Here is a 23,212-nt window from a genome sequence, read left to right as displayed (position 1 = left end):
GCTGATAACAGAGGGCTGTCCCCCCCCCCCCCGTTTCAAAGGGAACTCTACCTTTGAAACGGCGGGCGCAGGAGCCGGCCCGAGACGAAGGCCCCTTCGCCCCCCGAGCGCGTTGGACACGTCCGGTGAGAACTCGTCGGGGTCCGTTACCTGCGTCTAAAATAATTCCTGGCTGCTCCTGGAGACCCGACGGACAGGCCGTCTGACATTTTTCTATTTTCAGCCTGACCTTTCCCTCCGGAGGCCAGTCCGCGGTCTCTGTCTTCACCGTGGACCGCGTCAGAGTCGCCGTCGGGTTTTCGACTTTTACAAAAGACAAGACGCCGCTTTCAAGGTCAATATAAAAACCAACCCCTCCGGAGTGCGTCGACGGGTGGTGGGTGTCGCACCTCTTACCATCTTGTAGTCTCGGCAGGAGAAGCGGCTGTAGCTCCTGGCCGGCACCCCGAGGCCGCCGTACTCCGCCATGTCCCCTCGATGAAGACGGCCGACGACCGTCCATGAAAAGACACTAACGCTGACCCCAACCCGCTTTTTGACGACTCCCCGGCCCCGACAGCTCCGTGTTTCAGGACACGCTTCGCTCGTCTCTTCCCTCTCTCTGTCTCTCTCCTTCTTAGTGAAGCCTCAGACATTCTGACACTGTTTGAACTCGCCCCCTCCCCTCCCTCTCTCTCTCTCTCTCCCTCCCTCCCTCTCTCTCTCTCTCTCTTGTTGTCATTCACCGTGTCTGAGTCAACCAACCTGACTCAGTTCCTTCTTCATGCGTCTGGTAGAGAGACAGTCACACAACCTTCTTGTTTTTGTTGGGCCCTCTGTGCTTCAGCAAGTTTGTTTTTCTTGTTTTCGAATACATATTTGACAAGTGTAAAGAAACAGACAGCAGACAACTGATGCACTTGACGTTAAGGGTTTGGTCTGCGATGCAAAAGTAGAACTCTCTCTCCGAGATCTCTCATCTGTCCGAGGCCGTTCCCTCGAACCTCCCTTCACGACATGTCCGACGAGTCGACTGGAGGAATCCATCCATGGCTCATTAACAGCGAAGAAAGCACCAAACGTGATACTGATGAGGGGAAACACTGAGCTCCAACATGTCTCCCTGCCTATGGGGATGGGAGGGCAGGTAGTCATGTTGACAGGCCGGTATGCCCTCCAATCGATTCGAATCATTTAATCCACGAAGGACAAAAAAACCCCGATTGGATAAGCTTTTCACAGGCCGGCGTCTTCCACAGATGTCAGAGCTTTTTCTTGTCTCCGTTACTGCCATAGAGGAGTTCATGAAACACATCAACAATGCTAGATTGCCTATACTTCCTTCAAGGTGTGGCGGCCATTTTTTTTCCGCCGCGATGATGCGCCGCTCTTTGTCGCGCCTCACATCAGGGAACAACGGCTCTGAGCACATGTTGTCCACCTGTTGGGTGGTACACTCCATCCATCCTTCCATCCATCCATCCATCCATCCATCCACCCATCCATCCACCCATCCATCCACCCACCCATCCATCCATCCATCCATCCACCCATCCACCCATCCACCCATCCATCCATCCACCCATCCACCCATCCATCCATCCACCCATCCACCCATCCATCCATCCATCCATCCACCCATCCATCCATCCATCCACCCATCCATCCGTCCATCCGTCCATCCATCCATCCACCCATCCATCCATCCATCCATCCATCAATTATCTACACCACTAATCCTCGGAGTGTCTCTGTGAGGCAGCTGGAGCCATGATGGTATTACTTCATATTCCCTCAGCCGGACTGTGTCGCGTGCCGCGTTGGTTCCAGCATGATATGTGGTTACCAGGCAACCAGACAAAGAGAGAGAGAGCACAATGCATAAAAGAAAGAAAAGAAAGAGAAGAGAGAGAGAAAAGAAGTTTTCCAGTTCACGTGGTCGCCCCGCAGCTTTTAGTCGTCCTGAGATGGACTCGATGTGATGGATGTCTTTCCGGGCGTGTGACGGCGTTTCTACCGCTGACGGACAAAACGCCGTTGTGTCTTCTACTTCCTGCAACACACCTGGTGCTGCATTACAGTACGGCACGCACACACACACACACCCCGACGAAGATGAAACACTGAGTTCACAGGTGAGGCCTCAGATCTCCCTCGCAGCACTGTAATACTTTTTGAAGCGAGCAATCCTCGTCTGTCGTCAGGTGATTTAACTTAAACCGGCAAAAAAAGGGATTTGCTAACATCAGGATTACGCTGATCCATCTTCACGCACACACACACACACACACACACGTAAATGCACACCTGCCCAGGTGCTGCACAGTACAAGCCCACGCTTCACCTGCGGCTCCACCAAAGGAAATTCACCATGAAAGCAAATATGTAAATCATACAACTTGAAAATGAAAAGGGGGCGATCAGAGGAGGAACCACGGGGGCAACCACGGGGGCAGTGGTGGGCCTTTGCGGTGGGCCTTTGCTGAAAGGTCCTGGATTAAAAATAGGCGTAACTTTCTTTCATACATGCGTGCTTGCCAAACTTGCCCGCGCACACGACCTAATAAACCTGCTTTGGAAACAACAGTTTCAACGGACTTCCCATCGAAACACATTTGGGTAAAAAAGTGGAAATATTTTTTAGTCTCTGTGGTGAAGTTGTGAAATGATTTCTCCCATGTATGGGATAAATTCTGCAAAACTTTAGCACCGCGCTTGCTGTCGTTTCCTGAGGGAGGGCAAGTCTTCACGACATACTGTACCTCCGGAGCACATACGCCATGAGTAAAAAAAAAAATATATATATATATATATATATATAAATATATATATATTCTTGTCTGTGACCCGCTCTCATCGATTGAGGATTCAGCAGCAGCAGGGCTGAGGGGGACATGTGGCACCACACCCCCTCTGACCCGGTCGGCCCAGCTAGCAGATGGCTGGTGGGAGAATGATGGATGGACTGTGGGACACACACACACACACACACACACACACACACACACACACACACACACACACACACACACACACACACACACACACACACACACACACACACACAATAACCCAACAGAAGGATGCGAGGAGGAGAGAGCGAGTGGGACATACATAGGTGAGATGGGTGATTAAGTCTCTCACACTTATCAAAAGAGTTTGCGCCAGACACAATGGCCCTGACGTGGTCGGAGCTCGAGCATCCCGGTGGCTCAGTGATTCCAGCATCTCCTCTTTCCTATATACGATTACTGTCTGATAAAAAACGATGTGAGCTGCGTCAGTTAATCGGTGAGTAGTGGACTACTGAATTCACCGGCAACTATGTTGATAATCGATCAAGTAGATTTTATGAAGAAAAGAAAAAAGGCCAAAGTTCTCTGATTCCAGCTTCTGACGTGTGAATATGTTCTGGTCTCTTTGCTCCTCTGTGACAGAGAACTGCACATCCTTGGCGTGTGGACAGAACAACACATCGTCTTGTGGGTTTTGGGGAAACACGATCGTCATTTTTCACCATTTTATGAACCAACAATGAACAACGAATCGATTAATCCAGAAAATAATGAAAATGAAAATAATCCTTGGTTGCAGCTCTGAAGGATATTCAAAGATACTAAAGCAAAGGACTCATCCACAGTGTCAGTTCTGTTTGTCCATTCCCCTGTTTGGATTTATTTCTAATCTCATTTCATCTTTCCAATTTTTGCCATCCCCCCCTCCCCCCCCTTTTTTTTTTCATGCAGCCACCACGTGGAGCTGCAAGCAAAACATTGGCCTTCTCTTGTCTGCTCTCTCTCCTCCCCGTCACCGCTGCAGCTGGAGCTGCTGCTGCTGCTCCTTCATGTCCCGGGGGGCCCCCAGCAGGACGCACCACGCATGGCTTTTTGGTCTGCGGGGGCCCCGGGAGGCTACTTTCCCACCCCTCTGTTCTCTGTAGCGCGCGCGCGCTCGCTCACACACACACACACACACACACACACACACACACACACACACACACACACACACACACACACACACACACACACACACACTCAACCACACACACACACACACACACACACACACACACACACACACACACACACACACACACACACACACACACACACACACACACACACACACACACACACACACACACACACACACACACACACGCGCAAGCCTCTCAAGTGGCTGCAGCCCGCAGAGAGCCGAAACAGGCTCGCTCTAAACGAGCCCTCGTGTCTCTGCGCTTGGCACATGAAGGGCGCGAGGCGGCGGGGGACAGAGCGACTTGGCCGGGTGGGGAAAAAGATGGAGCACGTCCATCCATGACCCGATGACTGAGCATTCGCGCCCAGTAGCCGCGGTTTTCAAAGAAAACGCCAACTACCCCCCCCCCCCCGACGGCGTGAAAACCCAAAACCCAAACATTCAGAAACGTTAAATCCAGAGCACGAGAATAAATCGGCGCTCTGGGTTGAAAAAAAAAGGCCGAGCAGCAGAATCCGACCGGGGACGAAGACGCCGGCGACTCGGCGCCCGATGCACACGAGGGCGCGTCAGTGTCATTCAAGTGCTCGTTTGCCGCGCTGCATGAGTGGAGGAGCCATATGCAGCGACAGGAGAATCCGAGTCTGATTTTCCCCTGCAGAGAAAATCCTCGAGGCAGCTGGTCCTTCAAAACCAGCTCCTCCCTCTCAGGGTGTCGCACAGAGCCAGTGGTGGTCTGCGCGCCCTGTTATGTGACCTCAAGATAAAGTGGGTTGTCAACATGATGCAGCGTCACATGCAGCCGTGAGATCCAAAACTCAGCGACTAAATGCACACGGACTTTCACAATCAATTCGAAATGCACCCAGCAGGGGGCGCCGGCTAAAGGATCATACGCACCTCACGAATTCTGCTGCAATTTTTCGAAGACAGAAAGATATTTGTCGCACGTCCAGGTCGCATTCCAAAAGTTTGGGAGCGTTAAAGACTGAGATGCATGTGACCGTGACATCATCGGCGCTTTGGGTACATGAAAATGGCTTTATAAATCAAATATATTATTATTATTATCATGGCTGCGAGGTCCCACGACCGAACTGGTGTCTAACTCCCTGGATTCGATTTCTAAACGCTACAAAAACTCCACTTTCCTCAAAGTGTCGTACCGCCTGGATGGTTGAGATTGAACTGTTACAGACAATATGGATATTGTCCGGAACTTTTCCGGCCAGTCCCCCACCAACGATTTCCGGAAAACGTCCGAGTGAGTCCGCGTGAAAACACGGCGGGAACATCTCCGGAAAGACTCGCGGCGAGCGAGTGGGCGCGTCGGCGACTGCAGACAAAAACTCTGCTCTTGGAATGCGTGGAATCATCGTCATGTCCGTCCTCCGGCATGTTCTACCCAGACGCCGCAGAATGTTCCCGCTGTTGTGAAGTGAACACGTCTGACACAGAAAAGCTCCTGCAGCGGTCGTCAGGAGATCGTCGGAGAACGGCAACAACTGGAAAATGTCAGGGAGCAAATTTTGGAGTTTGTGTCTGGAAACAACGTTGCAGTATGACTGACATCTACAGAAATTGAATAAAAACGACCACAGTTCCATTCGTTCTTCTCTCTGCTCTGTGCACACGGGCAGGCCTCTGACCGGGATTCAAAGCCGCAATTCAATGCATTTTGATTTATGCCATCGTACAGGTCACGCGCTGACATAAGGACGGTGACAATCGAATAATCAATAGACTCGTATTAGAACAGAGAGGAAATCGACTTCACTTCATAATAATTATTAAAAAAAAAGGAAGGTCAATTTAATTCCTGGGAGTGTGTGTTCAAGTGTGCATGCCTGCAATCCCTTTGACAAACACACGCACGCACGCACACACTCACACACACACACACACACACACACACACACACACACACACACACACACACACACACACACACACACACACACACACACACACACACACACACACACACACACACACACACACACACACACACACGCTGACCCTGTGGCCCAGCGGCCTCCTGTCAGTCACGCCGTGTGGAGGTTAGCGGTGTGTAATTAAACTGGCCTCCTTATCTCGCTCATCTCCAGACTGGTAATAACCTCCTCGGCTTCCATCTCCCCTTCCTCTCTGGGCTCACAGCAGATCCAGATAAGAAGCGACACTGAAAGAAAGAGAGAGAGAGAGAGAGAGAGAGAGAGAGAGAGAGAGAGAGAGAGAGAGGGACTGTGTGTGTGTGTGTGTGTGTGTGTGTGTGTGTGTCGTCCGCCTGCGATATGTGTAAACTCCACAGGGTGCTCATTATACAAAAATGACTTTTATTAAATCTACTGCTTCCTGCTTGTATCACATACGCCAGCTATCACAAAAAGATCTTTTTTTTCTTCTTCTGCATTTGTTGGCACCACATGGCCTCTGCACCTGACCGCCGCTGTGCCATTATCACAGTGTCCCAGATCCTGTTGAATATTCAGCCTCTTTGTGGCGCAGCACATCACCAAAGAGTGTGTGTCGGGGGCGCAGCCGGATTTCCCCTTCTTCTTATAAATGCTTGAAAGTGGAAATCACAAGCGGGAACCCCTGGTCCAGGTCCTTCGCTCAGCGGAATTTCAACTTCCCGTGCGGAGGTGAAGGTGAGGCTGGTGTCAGGTGATGACGCGCGCCCTCGGCACTTTCTGCCGATGGTAAGGTGAGCGCCACTAATCCGTAGCGCGTGTGCAATCCCACACCAGCGTCGCCGCGAGGCCGTCGAGCCCACGACACGAGCGCCGATACGCAAACACGCAGGGGGAATAAAAAAAAACGTAACCCGAAGGGGGGACGTGTCCCGAAGCTGCAGCGTCGCCGGAGAAAGATGCGCACAACAGAAGAGCAAACAGCCTGAAATGCAACCGTTTCTGAATTACTGCCCCCTGGTGTCGGGTCCCGAGATGACCCCGCAAAGTTTTCACACCTACCAGCTTCATGTTGAAATTGTTCTGCTCCCAGCGGCACAGCATCAAGCTCATGTTGCCTCCCGCAGCTTCCTTTTCCTCAGAGACACCTGCCTCACGCGGAGGAGGAGGAGGAGGAGGAGGAGGAGGAGGAGGACTGCCGGCGCTTGGCCAGCCGGGCCCAGATGTGAGCCATCGGACCGCGCGAGGCTACAGACCCAACAGAGCTGCAACGGGATACAGAAATCCAAAGAGAAGAGTTCGAGCAGGTTTGAAGAAAAAAGGGTCCTGAACGAGCACCAGGCGGATCCAGAGCTGCTGCTCGCTCGAGCCCCGGCAGGTCTCTGGTGTGTGTGTGTGTGTGTGTGTGTGTGTGTGTGTGTGCGTCTGAGGGGGGTGGGCGAGCTCAGCGCCTCCAGCTTCTCTCCTCCCACATGTGGACCACGGAGGAGGGAGAAAAGAGGAGCTCCGCAAAACCTTCCCGCCGCCGCCCGGAGAGGCAAGCCAAACCAAACGCACTGAGAAAGAGAAGTGCTCCCCCCCCCCCACCCCCCCCCCTCCTCCTCCTCCTCCTCCTCCCCCCCGGCCCACGGCAACACATTATGCTATTTGCTCTTCAATGGACCGTCGGCCATACGGGGAGGAGATAGACAGAGAGGAAAAAGGGACAGACCTCTTAACCTCCCATACCACCCCTCCTCCGGTGGTTTACCGCCCCCCCCCCCCCATGGCCTCCATGACAAACAAAACAGTGAGGAAGAATGGGGGACGATGAGCGCGGCCGCGACAACAGCGGCGAGGCCGAGGGCAGAGTCGAGCTCCGAGGCCACAGCCGCTCGGCACTAACCGTCTCTCTGCTGTTTATTATTTCTTTCAACCGACTCCTCTGCCGTCTTGTTGTTAAAAAAAGCCTCGCTTTATTTTCCCCCAAAACCAGAGCCCGACAGTCCGGCCTCTGATCAGCCGTCACCCACATCACACTGCAGCAGCTGCTTGTGTGTGTGTGTGTGTGTACAGTGGGTTCATAACCTAAGAGAGTCCAATGCACAGGATGTCCTCCGTTTGAGCGCGTTCCAACCCCCCAACACACACACACACACAAACATAAATACACACACACACACAAACACACACACACCCCACCAGCGACCACAAATTACAAGCCGAATTTGAATTTTGGGAAAGGCCCAAGATTTACAGAGAATTCCCACAAAAAGAGGGGGGGGGGGGGGGGGGGGGCGGAGGCCTGATCACATCCAGGAGGCGGAACACACACAAAAAACTGCTCCAAGCTTCATGAAACAACAATACTACAGAGAACATGTACTAAAGTGAAGAGTGTGTAAAGAAAACCGACCTGGGAGGAATAAAAAAAAAAAGGTCTGTTTTGCTTCTCTCCCGCTGCCAAGTACTAAAATACACCAGGGACGTAACGTGTGCAGCTGCTCTGCAGCGGCTTCATTATGCATTTTATCATGTTTCCAGTTTGTGTAAAACAGAAATAAAAAAAAAAACCCGGACGCTTTTGCAGCTGACATTCATCGTGAACAAAGTGTGCGCAATTTCTTTCTACGCGACGTGCTGAGAGAGCGGCAGAGAGGAAATTTGACAAATAGTAATAATGTAAGTCGAAGCGGCTGAGATACTGAACACAGATAATGTCAAACAGATAACTGGCGGTTACTCGCCCAGCGAGAAGAGCTGAGGCGAACGGGATCGACACGAGCCGTGCAGCTGTTTGGTCACAAAGTAAAAAGAACCGGACAAAAATCTAAGACGTGATCTGGTGAATATCTGGAGGCACACCCCCAGGCTCTCGAGGGCTGGGGAGGAAAGATTGGGGGTGATGGGAGGGATGGGAGGTGGGAGGAGGCAGGGTTGGGATGTCCCCGCTGCCTGGCTGTTCCCGTCTGGGTGAAAGTGAGGGGGGGGGTCACATCGCTGGGGGCAAAGAGACGAGGACAAGAGAAATTGTGGGTTTTGTATTGAGTGTCAAAATGTGTTAAACGCACTGTTGAAGCTGTTCCACGCGGTCTGTAGTGAAAGATGTCACCAACTGCTCCGATGACATGAACATGAATATGAAATTCTGCACAGTCAAGTAAGAGCTCATCTGGTTTTCCCCACATCCCCACAGCGTCTATGAAAGGTTACCGTCAATATTTCTAATCTCCGATTCATTATTCATCTATTCATTTTTCTTGCTTCTATGTTTTTTGTCGAGTCGACCTGCAGTTCGACCTGCCGGGAGGAACGGAAAAATGTCATTGACGTTATCTGGTATCTAATTATGAAAGTGATTCGAACACTCTGACTGCCGGGACGCCATCTGGGCCTGGTGACCACAGCTGCGACCCCCTCACTGGTGAAACTGAACCACGGCCATGTCCTCATGCACAGGAAAGACGCAACGCGTCGCAGGCAACATATTTGAGCTTTTTCCTATTTATTACTTTATGCGTTGTGTTAATATTTAGCTTTAATATTTAGTTTTTTGAAATACAGAGAAGCATGTAATCCCCCTAAAATTGAAACTTTTTTTGAGAGGTTTTCCATCCTGCGCCGATTTCATTCTTCAGGTGGCGAGATATGATTTATTTATTCGTATTATTATTATTATTATTATTATTATGATTAATGAGGTGTGTCTTGTATGCATTGTGTTGTGTGTGTGTGTGTGGGAGATGGAGAGACTTTAGTGTGAGCAGTGTCACGAATGGCAGATTTATTGCCCCGTTTTGGGATTCAACACTTATCAGGGAAGATAATGGAGAACGACTGTGTCAACTGAGCGAGCGCAGACATGCAGAACTACAAACACACGCACGCACGCACGCACGCACGCACACGCGCACACACACACACACACACTGTGATTCTATCCAGGTTGAAATCAGAGGACTATAACACGCGTGGGGAAACTCCCTGAAGCTGCACGAGAACACAGTTGAATGGTGAGATTGTGAAAATCCACTCCCCGACAGCGCAGACAGTAAAACCCAAGAATGAACACAGCCCCATGGCTGAATCCAACCGGGTGATAGAAGTCCATGTTCACAGCAGTTATTGAAAAGCATTGGGATAACTGTGTCTCAGCTACAGACCATCTACAAGAAGAGAGAAACTTTGGTTTCTCTCTTCTCGGACGCTCCGTTAAACCCTGGGCGTTGTTCTACAACCTGCCCGACCCTCGGACCGCTCCGCTTGTGTGTTCACGCGAGGCCACGAGACCGGGCACCAGACACCAGCGGTGAAGCCTGGGAGGAAACGGAGACTCTCAACATGTAACAGAAGCTATGACATCCTTTGAAAAATGACAGCCCTTATCTGCTGTAGTTGGGAATAAAGAATCATTTTGTAAAGATTTGATTTCATGACAACAGATCATCATACGCTCACGGAGCACCATGAGGAAAGACCGTCCATCCCTCCGCTCCGAAAACAGTCTGGGTTCTTATATTCCAGAGGAGGATTCTGCTCCGTGTTGACAGGATGAGGAATCAGATCATGTCTGAAGATTTGTCAGCTGATTATTCACGCCGCCGATCTCCTGTTCGACCACATCCCCAAAGGAAATTCTATTGGATTCAGATCTGGTGACAGGCGCGGGGGGGGGGGGGGGGGGGGGGGGGGGGGGGGCGGCGCGTTATCGTGCAGGAGGCCGCCATGGGAAGATTGTACCTTGTGTCCACAAGGGAATGGACATGGTCGGCGAGAACCATGACTGACTGGTGTTAAAGGGCCCAACCTGTGCCTAGAAACCATTGCCCCGCATCATCGCGACCCGCAGCCCGGACTGGTGACCCAAGGCAGGTTGGGCCCACGCGTACCTCAACAGAAAACCACATAGTGTCGCACAGGCCAGGACCCAAAGGCAGACCTGAGATCAGCCAGGTATCCAAAACTGCACGCGTAGGCAAACTCCACAAAGGACCAAGACCATCATACACACACACACACACACACACACATGATTGGCTTATCGGGGAACTGCTGGAATAAGCGGGTGTTTGGTGATGGGCTTGTTGCTAGGTTTGTTTGGTATCCAAACTGTCCGGACCAGGAGACACGGTCAGCTCTCCGCTGGCCCCACACAAGTTATCCAGCCCGTCCATGATCCCTGGGTGACTATGGGCCCTGGGTGACCCCGGGCACGGGGACCCTGGGGAGGGTGACTTCAGCCTCGCTGACCTCTACCTCCTGGCCCCCTCTCTCTCTCTCTCTCTCTCTCTCTCTCTCTGTCCTTCGGCTTTCCACGCCGCCTGCCTCCCCGTCTCCAGACAGAGATGGAGCTGATTGCGTTACAGCCCGACGGCCGGTGCCGCGCCGATGTCCCGGGGGCCGCCGCTCACAAAGGCCAGCTTGTCTGCGCCCGACGGGCTCCCTGCGACAAACTGACGCGAGGAAAGTGGAGAAGGAGGGAAACCGAGGAGGAGGAGATCGATGGAAGGATGTTGACTCAGGAGAGGCAGATGCCCCGGACTTAATTAATATGGTTATGTCCCCCAGCCATGACCTCACGCAGGAAGGCGAGGGGACAACTGCACAGGAAGTGGAAATCTGATCGAGACACATTAGACAGAGGTGAGGTCATTACGAACGCAGCCGACTGCTCCATGTGATCATGGACATCATTAAAAAAAAAAACTTGGGTTTAAGCCAAAAAAAAAAAAAAGGTATCTCGAGAGAAGATACAAGTTAAGGAAAAACAAATAACGACAAAAATATTCAAAATTTCTTCGGTTTCTCAATTATTTGCAGCTGAAAAACGTTTCGTTTTATGATTAAAAAATCAAAAAAAAAAAAAAAAAATCATCAGCACGCGGGGATCCCTCGCCGGCCCAGCGAGACGCCGGCCTTTCAGCCCCGTCGCTCTCTTGTGCAGAACCCTCGCAGTCTGTTAAAACCGCCCAACAATGAGCTCTCCCCACGATGGATGGCTAAAACACGTCCATTAAATCTGGCTTTAACTCGCAGCACCTCCTGAGGTGACATATGTCCACGTGTGGTCCTTTTGTCATGGTAATTTGAAAGAGAGAGGCAATATAGCGTCCCAGGCCCAGAAGCCCCCCCCTCGTCAATCTGTCCTGCTCTGGATGGGCAGGAGGGCATTAGCAACCCAATGCAGCACGACGGTGCTCTGCCTTTCACTCTCACCTGCTGAGAGGTCTTCTGCAGACTGAATGGAAAAGCCATAAAAAAGAAAAAGAAAAAGAAAAAGTCCTTATTGTCTTTCACAGGATGTTTGAGGAGGAGGAGGAGGAGGAGGAGGTGAGAGGCTCTCGGCACCGTCACTCAATAGTTTGACTTGCGTCGCGCAGGGAGCTGGATGTTGAAGTGCCCCTTGCTTTTTTTTCCAGATTGGGATTAAAAAAAACATCTGATCTTGATGATGGTGGGAACGCATGAGGGGCTCAAACCAAAGGTTGTTGTCATTACCAAGCAATCTCTTCAAAAAATACTATTTTATTAGAAAATGTCCGAGAAAGTATGAAACTGCACGTCCCCAGGATTCAAGACGCCTGCGTTCAACCAACAGTATAAAAATATGAAAAACTAGAAGAGAGCGCAAACCTCCGCCAAGCGCAACGTCCCGAAAATAAATCAACAACATTTTACAGAATCTTCCTTTGGGTCACGCCAGACCTCTCCACACAGTTTTTATGGTAATCAGTTCAGGAGTTTAATCCTTCTGACAGACAGAAAAAAAAGAAGAGAACAAACGACAAGGAAAGCATAACCTCCTCGGCGGACGCAACAATAATAAATCCATAACATAAAACGGAGAGAAGCCAAAACCTGCAGATTTATTCTTTATCAGGATTGTTACCAACTGATGCAATCGACTAGAGCTCGACCGATATTATGGGTTTGACGATAATATCGGTCGATATATATATATATATATATATATATATATATATATATGGTTGTATTTGTGTTTTTTATTTATTTATTTATAGTTATTTATAATAAAGTTTAGGGTTCAACTCAAATATCAAGTCTCAATTACATTTCTTTGTCATAAAGGTTTGATAATGAAATCTTGACAGAATTATTGACAGATTAAAAATATACATTCATCGACCGATGTATCGTATCGGAAATCTTGTACTCCCTAATATCGATATCGGCATCGGCCCCCTAAAAATCCATATCGGTCGTGCTCTAAAATCGACTAATCATCTCAGCAAATGTCACTCGAAGCTGAAATAAACGACTTTAACTTGTCATTGTGATCTTCGAACTAGTGGTGAAAGACAAACGACACTTACTGTATAACGGTACGTACAGGCCTTGATTTCATTATTTCATGATTCACTTGGACGTCGGGACGAGGTTTTTCGTGGAAAATTGACGACTTGGTCTACGGAGCTTTGTTGGGGGAACACTTGAGTAGTCCCCGGGGACGGACTTGGCCGACGGCGGGACAGCACAAATATCAGAGTTAATGTGTGAAGTTAGCAACATGAGGCTTAGATATTCATTCACATCCAATAATAAAGGGGAATTGCAGTCCTCATGAATGAATGGCCAGGATGAAAACAAACAAACAGACGTCATTCCCGGATTTCCTGCCTGGTTTCCAGCCAACTTATTCATCAGTCTGATCACTCGCCTCCGTCGATCAATAGTTTTGCCATTAAGGGCCATTTAATTATCCATGATGAGTCCGTGATGATTACACGAGTCCACACACTTCACACTGGGTACGTGGTCCATACGGTCAAACCAAGTCCCCAGCAATGAAATTACGAACCAATCTAAATAATTCAAATGAGGGGGGGGAATCATAATCTTTGGGCAATTACACATCTCGGAGAAACGGGAGAGATGAATTAATGGAGCTGAGCGTCGGCGATGTCACACAGTGGTGATTTAACATCCAAACGGTTCCTCTCGTCTGAGCTCTGGATATTTACAAGACGGATCATCTTGGATAAATATCAGCCGAGTGTGTGTTTGTGATTCAGCTCCGAGGCCCAGATGAGTTTTCATAATGAGGATAATAAAGTCGGTCTTTACGCTGAGCGCCGACTTAGGCCTTTATCTGGAAAGATACTTATTAAGATACCAGCTCCTTATCACACTGGCCCACGGACAAATCTCTCTGTGTGGCTCCCTGCCCATTTGTGAGTGAGCATGTGAGACCATGTGTGTGTGTGTGTGTGTGTTCCTCAAGAAAAAAGGTCTATGCGCACCGCACAAAGCATCAGAATTTATTTTTCAGGGTCTCCCGCTGCGAACGTGGCAGAATCAGAGATTCTGGGTTTGAGGGGTTTGAGGGTTTACAAAGCTGCGGCTACGAAAAGAACGAGCTGGCAGCGCTGAACGTGAACGCATGGATTACAAAGAGGGATGAGAGAGAGACAGAGAGAGAGAGGGGGGGGATGAAAGAGTGAGAGGAGAGAATGTGGGAGAGAAAGGGAGAGAGAGAGAGAAGGTGGGCGAGGGAAACAACGAGGCATTAAAGATGAATAAAGCAGCAAAGACGGTGGCCTTGAATGACTGGAACACGCACGCACGCACGCACGCACGCACGCACACACACACACACACACACACACACACACACACACACACACACACACAACCACACGCGCACACACACACACACACACACACACACACACACACACACACACACACACACACACACACACACACACACACACACACACAGAGTTCGGCTGATGTTTGTGAATGGAATTAGGTGTAGGGCAAAAGCCAGCCACTAGAGGGCAGTAGAGCATCTGTACAAAGCTTCACTCTATAGGGGTAACGGCACACACAGGCACACACACACACACACACACACACACACACACACACACACCTGTCCTCTTCTCTCTCTCTGTCTCCTCCTCCTGCTGCTCTCGTTGCATTATGGATTAACCCCTTTTTTTCTTTTTTTTTACAGGTGTACACAACATGTTTGTGAGTTCAGCGCCGTCTGGACCGTCCAGCTGGACGTCCGTGAGCGGCGAGAGGCCTCGGACACACTCTGCTGTGACTCGGCTAATCCCCCCGGATAACTCGCACCGTGTGCGGCTCTCGGCGGTCACCCGTGATGCGTTCAGGGGCTTAGACAGATTTTACTGTACATTTCAAGGGATTACCCTCTCGGTGTGAGGACAATCGGAACAAGATGTAGAGCGCGAGTTTCCCTGGTTGAGAAATGCCTCGGCCCTCGGGCCGCTCCTCCGACGTGACAGTACAGGACTGAGATCTATTTGCTGCTGTGGCAGGTGGAACCTGTCTCTCCGCCTCTCCAGCGATGGATTTCTCTTTGTGCAGCTCCAGAGAGAAGGACGCTCACCTTGGAAAAAAACCTTCTTGCATCCATTTTTCATCTGCCTGAATGAAATATATGTATAATAACATGCAAGTTAAGTTTTGTCATTATCATAAGAAAAACTGTGATCCTTGGGAGTCAGATGCAGATGTACTGCACTGTAGTACACGACTGTTTCTGAATGTCGGCAAGAAGATGAGCACAAATAAATCTTTTGTTGAACGCCCAAACTCTTTGACGCCGACTCGAGTGAACACGTGCCCCTTTTTTCTTTCCACAAAAAGAATCGAATCTGCTCCTTTCAATGTCGCAAAAAAAAAAAAAATCACATTAGTTATGTATCGCAGCCCAATGCGTCGCTCACATTGCTTAAAAACATATCGTCTGTTTTCAGATGGATTGACAGAGCAGCGCGTAAAACACACATGCAAAACAGAAACTCGGCTTCGGTCTAAACGCCGACGTGCGGCCACACGCCGCCGGGCCTGGACCGGTCCGCGAACACGACATGTGATATTCGCTGCAGCTGGCCAGGAAGGTCAAGGGTCAACCCGGCGGCCGCCTCATCAGCACCACGGGGATGGAGAGCGGGAGAGGGGAACGGGGGCAGACAGAGAGGAGGGAGAGAGAGAGAGAGAGAGAGAGAGAGAAAGTCGAGGGAAGTAGGTCAGCGAGAAAACGTGATTAGCCACTAAAACAAACGACACCAGCAGCGGCCTCCCCCCTTGTCTCCTCCTCAGGCGATCGCCCACCACGCCTGCCGGACGCCCCCGGTGGCTCCGAGTCCCGCTCGCTGCGGAGACAGGCTGCCGAGCGTGCACTTGCTGGCTGGCTCGCCCTCCTTCCCCCTCGCTGCCTTACATGGCGCTGAAACTATCCCCCCCCTCTCTCGCCACCGCAGCCCTTTGCGCGATGTTGCTAAGCGCGGCCAATATTTCACAAACACAAGACGGAGGGGGGGAAAACAAAAAGGGAAACAGGCACCGTGATATATCCCCCCGCGATACGCCGGCCGTCCTGGACGGCAGAGAGACGCACGGCAGAGGCGCCGGCTCCTTCCGGGAACTCGCGGAATTTGTGTTTCCGTTGCGATAAAACTGAGCCGCAGAGACGTCAGAGACGTGATATGATATCCTGTGTGTTGATTCACAGAAGGGTGCAGGCGTCCTGACGCAGCGCGAAATGATAAAAGTGACTTTTCATGCCGAGACTAGATGCCAAAACTTGCAGAATTATTATTATTTTTTTCTTGATCTAATTCTTGTCTAATAAACCCTTCAAACAGCCTTCACACCATTGTGGGACGAACAACTGAAGCCACCAATGACCTACAATAAAATACACAACAATATTATTGTAATTCATGTCGACGAAGTATTAAAAATGGACCCTGATGCCAAACATGTTATAGCTGCTGTAAGAGCCTGCGCCACAAGAAGCGACAGAACCCTGACAGCACGGACCTACAGCGGGTACAGTCGGAGGAGTCTACCTGAGTGTTTGCTCCGGCCTCCGAGCCCGACGCCTTTCTCCCCGGGGGTCCCGGGCCCACCTGCTGCTGGCCCGGCGAGGGGACGTGGGTCTTGAGGGGCGCCGGGGGCAGGGATAGAGACAGGGCCGCCGGCCGGGCGGGGGTCTGGGGGATGGGCAGGGCACTGTGCACCGGTTTGGGTTTGGGGAGTCCCGACTTCATCTTGGAGGCCACCAGGATGGCGGGCATCTTCTCCCCCCCGGCTGCCCGGTGGCCGCGCGCTCCCCGGCCCGTCACGCTGAGGCGGGAGTCTGCCTGCTGCCGGGCGGAAGCGACGCGCGCATGCGGCCGCGCACCTGACCGGGCACCCGTGTGCGTCTGCCCAACACGCAGTCGCTCCCCGGGCGCCAGGTGGATTCAGCGCCTCATTTCCTGTCCAAAAATACCCCCAAAAAATTGTCCGGCTGGGGAAACTGAGGAAAAAATCCACGCTGCAAAGTCCGGCAAAGGGAAAATTAAAAAAAAATCCCACTTCGCACTCAGAGGAATCCCCAGTTGCCTCGCGGCGGAGCGAGTGTGTCCTCCTTGCGATGCATTGGCAGCGGTCCTGTAGGACCCCGCGGAGCAGCGTCTCTCCCCCGGAGCCTCGTTAATTACACCGCCGCTCCGGGATGAGACGAGGAGGAGGAGGAGGAGGAGGAGGAGGAGGAGAGGCCGAGCTCCGTCGAGCAGAGACCGAGAGATGGAGGAGAGGGGGGGCGGGGGGAGAGAGAAAGAAGAATGGGAAAAGGCAGCAGCGCGGCGACAAGGGCGACCGTCGGCTCCGGCGTCTGCTCAGCCTGTGACTGCAGAGGCAGGAACACGCAGCGCTGCCTCCTCGCTGCCTGGTGGAAGTCGTGGTGAGCAGCAGCAGCAGCAGCAGCAGCAGCAGGTGTGGCTTAGATCAGTGTGGAGAAAAGCCCAACACATGGACTCAGTATGCTCCTGCAGCCTGCCCCTCTCTCGCTCTCCCTCCCTCTCTCTCTCTCTCTCTCTCTCTCTCTCTCTCTCTCTCTGTATTCATTTCTTTTCATATATATATATATATATATATATATATATATATATATATATATATATATATATATATATATATAAAATAACCCAATCATGTGAAGGTATTTCATTTCACCTATGAATTACTGAAGGTAGGTCAGTTCTGAAGGATGATTTCATTTGAGGGGAGTTTGACTCGAATCCCACGAGCAATAAAAGCAACAATATTCTTCAAGCGATGCAAAAATGGATTAATTCAGGATTTGAAGAGTTTGTTGACAAAGGTGTTTTGTTGAGTAGGTATTTTATTTCTTGTGGTCTGACTTCAGGGATTTGCAGTGTCGGATCAGTTCACCATTTCACTCCACTTGCTGTTTTCATGTTCCCCAGAGGATGAACCACATCGATCCTCTGGAACGTTCCTCCGTCGTCTCCTCTTTATTGCTCCACGTAACACGTCGACGCTTTGTTTGTCTGCAGTGAAATGTCCCAACAATTACCGAAGAATCGCCGCGAAACTGTGGCGAAGACGCAGCGTGTCCCTGTGGAGGAGTAGGAGCCCTGGGCGCGGCGGTGTTTCCTCGGCGCATGCAGCGCCGCCATCAACGGCCACAATGACCCTCCTGCAAATCCTCCGTGACAACGCTCCCATCGGCCTCAGCCGTACCTCGTGTCTGCTGCAAATTCAGGGAATGTTAGCCACATTGGCGATCAGCTAACATGCTAAGCTGGCGTGGTTGACGTGGGAAAGGTCAAACCGCTATCTCAAAGACCCACTGTGCCTGAACGCAGCATCACAGAGTCACCGGCGAGACTCCGGACATTGTTTTCAATGTGCAAAAATTAAGAAAAAGAATTTCAACGCGTGATGGATGGAAGAATAAAGATGGAAGCATTATTTAAAAATTGAGCGGGAAAGATGTCAACCAGGCTTTCGGCGCAATACTGATTCACTCAGGCGTTATTTTAACTGTCAACACTTTTTCACATTCTATATTTCTCATTCTTTTATATTTCCTTAGGTTTATGTTGCATGTCTACTTGTTCATTATTAGATTTTGACTGACTAATCACGGAGAATGACAGTTAAATCCACTGGAGAGGTTTGAAAAGAGGATAAATAGCCACAATTGACCTGGAAAGACTGCGGTGACTTGTTTCTTGTTGCTGTTGATATTTCAAGTTTGATGATTATTTTTGCGGCTGTGATAACAAAAGTCCCCATTGAGCGACGAATGAAGGATTATCATATCTTATCTCATGTACAGTTCAAAAGAAATGAGTATGATTCATGAGCCAAAGTAGCCACACATTCCATTTCACCTTCCAGATAGTAAAATACTGAGAGCAATATATATAATACCAATATTTTCTATCTTTCACTCGCAGTATCGGGCCGAATCAGTGCGTCATCCTTCAATCGCTGCTTCACAATTCTCATGAAGTACAGTGTATATTACAGGGGCCGACAGTGAAAATGGTGTATTAATAGACTCGCTGTATTCTCTCCCTCCTCTGACTCACGAAGCTTCTCCTCCGTTTTTTGAACAGGAGGACGGCCAATTAGTGGCCTCGTGTCAGATCAGACCCGACTCCCAGCAGGCTCGGCGCACGCTGCCAAGGCATTGGCTCAAATTATGCCGCAGAACCCTCAAAAAAAAAAAGAGAAAGTAAAACGGGGGAGAGAGCAGGCTCTGCATTTTCTCCTCGCCTCTTCCATCATATACGTGAATTGAGGAATTCAAATTCCCGTGTGTACATAAATCAAGATTTGTAAACTCCCTCAAACTAAGATGAGATTTGAAAACCTTTTTGGACTCGTTGACACCGGACGCTCAACGAACCTCGGGGGAATTCACTTCCTTTTGCTCGTCTGGGTCGACGCCATTTATTAATCACACCGAGAATGAAAACTCCAACACAACAGTGGTTTGGTCTGTTAGGAGTCAGCTCCTAACAGACCAAACAACGTGCGAGCGCCAGTAGCTCATTGTACTCTGAAAGCCACGGACATCATAATGAACTCATCAATTTCTTATCAACTGATTTCAATGTTTTGCTTAAAGTGTCACAAAAGGTTTAAGTCATTGGAAGAGAAATATCAGAATGGTTCAAACTTATGACTGAGACTGCTGCCTTTGAAAATATGATTGCCAGACTGGACAATACCCAAGCCAAGACTAGCCAAATATGGCAACAATTTCTGGGCTACATTAAAGGTGATGTGTCTTAAAAATTCCTATGGACATGCCATGTAGGTATAAACGTGTAACATATGTGTCCAATTTTTAAAAAAAAATATTTATTTTTTATTCTTAATTTTTCTGTATGTGTATTTTGTTGTGGGCATTTTATATTTGTATAAATGGTTATACGTTAAAAACAAATAAAAACTTAAATGACATGAAAACATGTATAATGTATACTGTATCCCAAGCTGACGTCTTCAAATCTCAAGATATTGAGACTTCCAATAACGTAAGTAGAAAGAAAATCTACATCCTTAGATTTGGAAATCTGGAACAAGGGAATGTTTGGATCATTTTTTAAGAAATGAACCATAAACGGGTAATCGATTATCAAACTAGCTGTTTTTAAAAAAATGATTGTTGAGATCTTTGACTTCAAATCAGAAACGTCAGTCGCATGGTGGCAGTGAAATCACCAGTATTCATGATATATGGTGTGATGATGACCTGCTGGAGGCTGAAAGACGGAGAATCGACAGAAATCTCCATCCTAACTCGTCATTTACACTGAAAAGTTTGTTCTTTTGAAATGACAGCGGAAACATATTAAGGAAGCATCTGACCATCAGGCCACAATCCAAAACCAACACAAAACTCAACAGCGTTGACGAGAAACGGTAAAGCTCGGAATTATGGGCCGACTCTTCTCAGTGTTCTGCTTCAAATTCAGAAAAGATCATCTCAGTTCATCCTGCGGCCAATCAGAGGAGATTAGAGTAAGTACAGATGGATGTAACGCGCGTACACACACACGCGCGCATGCCCGCACACACACTTTTAACATGCACTTTATAAGAGCGATGATCTAATCCAGGAGCGGATGAGTTTAGTATGTAAATCTTAATCCTGTTACATTAATCCTAAATTATGTAAATGCTAATATCTGATTATGATTTTGTGTGGTCGTGCTGTGTGTGTGTGTGTGTGTGTGTGACGAAGAGAGATACTACTCAATCATTTTAAAACTGCTCATGAGTTTTTCTTTCTGTTTTAAATGTTGTATCACTGCATGGATGGATTTTCACCAAACTTGGTGGACAATCTTAAACTCAATGTCAAAATTATTCCCAACCATACGATGTCATTTGCATATGTGGCGTCATGAAAAAGTCACAATGTAGAGGTCAGAAAATGATGTCATGCATATATTTGAAAAATAATAAAAAGGTATCTCTGCATCCTATTAAACCATAGACAGGACCTATACAGATCAAAATATAATTCATGATCATATGGTAAGAATCTGACGTCACTATCGAGTCAGACAAGGACATTAGATCAGAGACACAATCTACATCTTATTTATATGAACTAATAATTTGTCCCCATATATAAATTGCATCATAATGACGTCATTAAATGGCATTAATACAACACAAATAGGCCTGAATAGAGTATATACAGTGTGTGCCCGGAATCTAATTCTTTTCATTCATACATTTGTGGATATTCCACTGACTTGCAGGTCCCAGATTTTCCATTTTATCATAAACATCTGACTGAAGAGTTAAAAAAAGGGCGACAGCCTCCCGGACTAGAAGCACTCGCGCTGCATCCCGACGTTACGAACACGACCGCCGCGCAAAGGAAAACACACAGACTCCCGCCCGCTGACCTCAGACGTCATTCTGCGATTTAGAAAATGGAAAGAATAAAAAAAGGGGGTGGGGGGTGGGGGTGGGGGGGAGAAGAGCTTAACATAACAAGGGAAACTTTCCTTATTTCCCTGCTACCCTCTGTGACGTGTAAACATGTCCCAGACAGATCAGAGCGCAGCACTTCACAGAGCAGGACGGGGACGGGAGGGGGACGGGGGGGGGGGGGGGGGGGGGGCTTGTGATTTATGGAGCAGCGTTTTGAAGATACCTGATGACAGTCCACGGCCGTCTAATAATAGAGCCGGGCGCTTGGCTGTAGATGGGCCGTATTGACAGTGATAACTGTTTGTACTGTATTTCATCTGGACAGTAGCACGCGGTCGCGTGGGGCGGATGCTGGCCGCGGAGATTAACGTCCGCAGACATTAGGAGATCTGCGAGGATGCGGCCGTCATACGGACTTCATGGACGTCTGGGCGGGAAGCTGCACCGATATGAATTCACAGCTCAGTGAGGTTCGAGTTACATTACTACACAACGGGATTTTACAGCTCACAGGAGCAGTGATCACATGTTCTGGCCTTGACAGGCGACATTTAAAAAAACACAACTAATCTACCAGGAACAGAGAACGGTCGGGCGACACTGCTGTGTCACTGCAAAATTCTTTTTCTATTTTTTTTTTTCATAACACTGCCGCTTGTGTCTGTGTGAACGAAGCCTCCTGGTGCAAATCTTCACAGCATCGCTGCCAAGGCAGTGATGAATCCATGTGTTGGTCTGTTGCAGTGTTTCCCCTAGGTTCACTGGTGGGGGGGGGGGGGGGGTATGGTTTCACAAATCACGTTCCATCCACAATCTTTTAAACAGGAATGAGGAATAAGGAACATATGGAAATTGACCATAAATGACCATGAATGACTTTATGACAAAGAAATTTATAATAATAATAACAATAATAATTGATTAATTGATGAATTTACTTTTCGGGGTGGCGGTGGCTCCCATCGGAGGGGCGGGGCACCCCCTCAATTCAATGGTAGGGGAAACACTATGTTGGAAAGTTGGCCCATGGAATTATTACCTCCACCAATGACGTTATGTTTTCTCTCGTGAATGTTTTTTTTTTGGGGGGGGGGGGGGGGTCATTTTTTGGCAGGATTACGCAAAAACGACTGAACCGATTTCCACTGAACTTGGTGGAACGGACGCAGATTAAGGGGCAAATTTTGCAGGACTTTTGTTTTTTTTGTTTTATGACAAATAAATCATTTTAGGCTCTCCGACCACTTCCTCTCCTTCTTCTTCTACGTTTCCACGTAAAGACCTTGACCATCAGGTGCAGGATTATTGGGCCTCAGCGGAGTAATGAACTCCACTTAGTTCCATTCTCACTAGTTTAGTGCGGATTATGTGAAGTTTTTGACTTTTTGTTTCAGGGGTAAATCTACAGGTTTGACCACTTCAAGAGTTTTATCTAACACATATTTCGCCAAGTTCTTAGTAAGCATATTTGATAGAAATCTCATAAAATTCCCAGGAATGATTGAGGAGTTCTCCAAAAGTCATGGCCACCCTCCGGTTATTCCTTTTAGCATGCCTCACTATTACACTTATTTTTTTTATTATGTGGCTGCCGACCCAGATATGGA

At 49.0% G+C, this 23,212-nt stretch overlaps 1 protein-coding gene across 9 annotated transcripts in view; it reads right to left on the bottom strand.

Annotated features, from left to right (window-relative positions):
* The window catches only part of nav2a (neuron navigator 2a), a 200,949-nt gene that overhangs the window by 86,539 nt on the left and 91,198 nt on the right, over window positions 1–23,212 (bottom strand). For 3 of the 9 annotated variants that reach the window (XM_035628015.2, XM_035628017.2, XM_035628019.2), the window contains exon 1: window positions 16,700–17,355. The exons of 2 other annotated variants lie outside the window; for them this stretch is intronic. In XM_035628015.2, coding sequence (XP_035483908.2) covers window positions 16,700–16,927 — 228 coding nt within the window. In that variant the 5' untranslated portion in view covers window positions 16,928–17,355. Of the gene's footprint in view, window positions 1–396; window positions 540–6,935; window positions 7,002–16,699; window positions 17,357–23,212 lie in introns of those variants that run through there. 4 more of the 9 variants (XM_035628018.2, XM_035628016.2, XM_035628023.2 and 1 more) reach the window with 4 other exon arrangements.

Source organism: Scophthalmus maximus, chromosome 4 (assembly GCF_022379125.1).
Source record: "Scophthalmus maximus strain ysfricsl-2021 chromosome 4, ASM2237912v1, whole genome shotgun sequence".
Taxonomy (NCBI): Eukaryota; Metazoa; Chordata; class Actinopteri; order Pleuronectiformes; family Scophthalmidae; genus Scophthalmus; species Scophthalmus maximus.
Note: the sequence above shows the minus strand (reverse complement) of the source record. Positions and strands in the feature narration are given on the sequence as shown.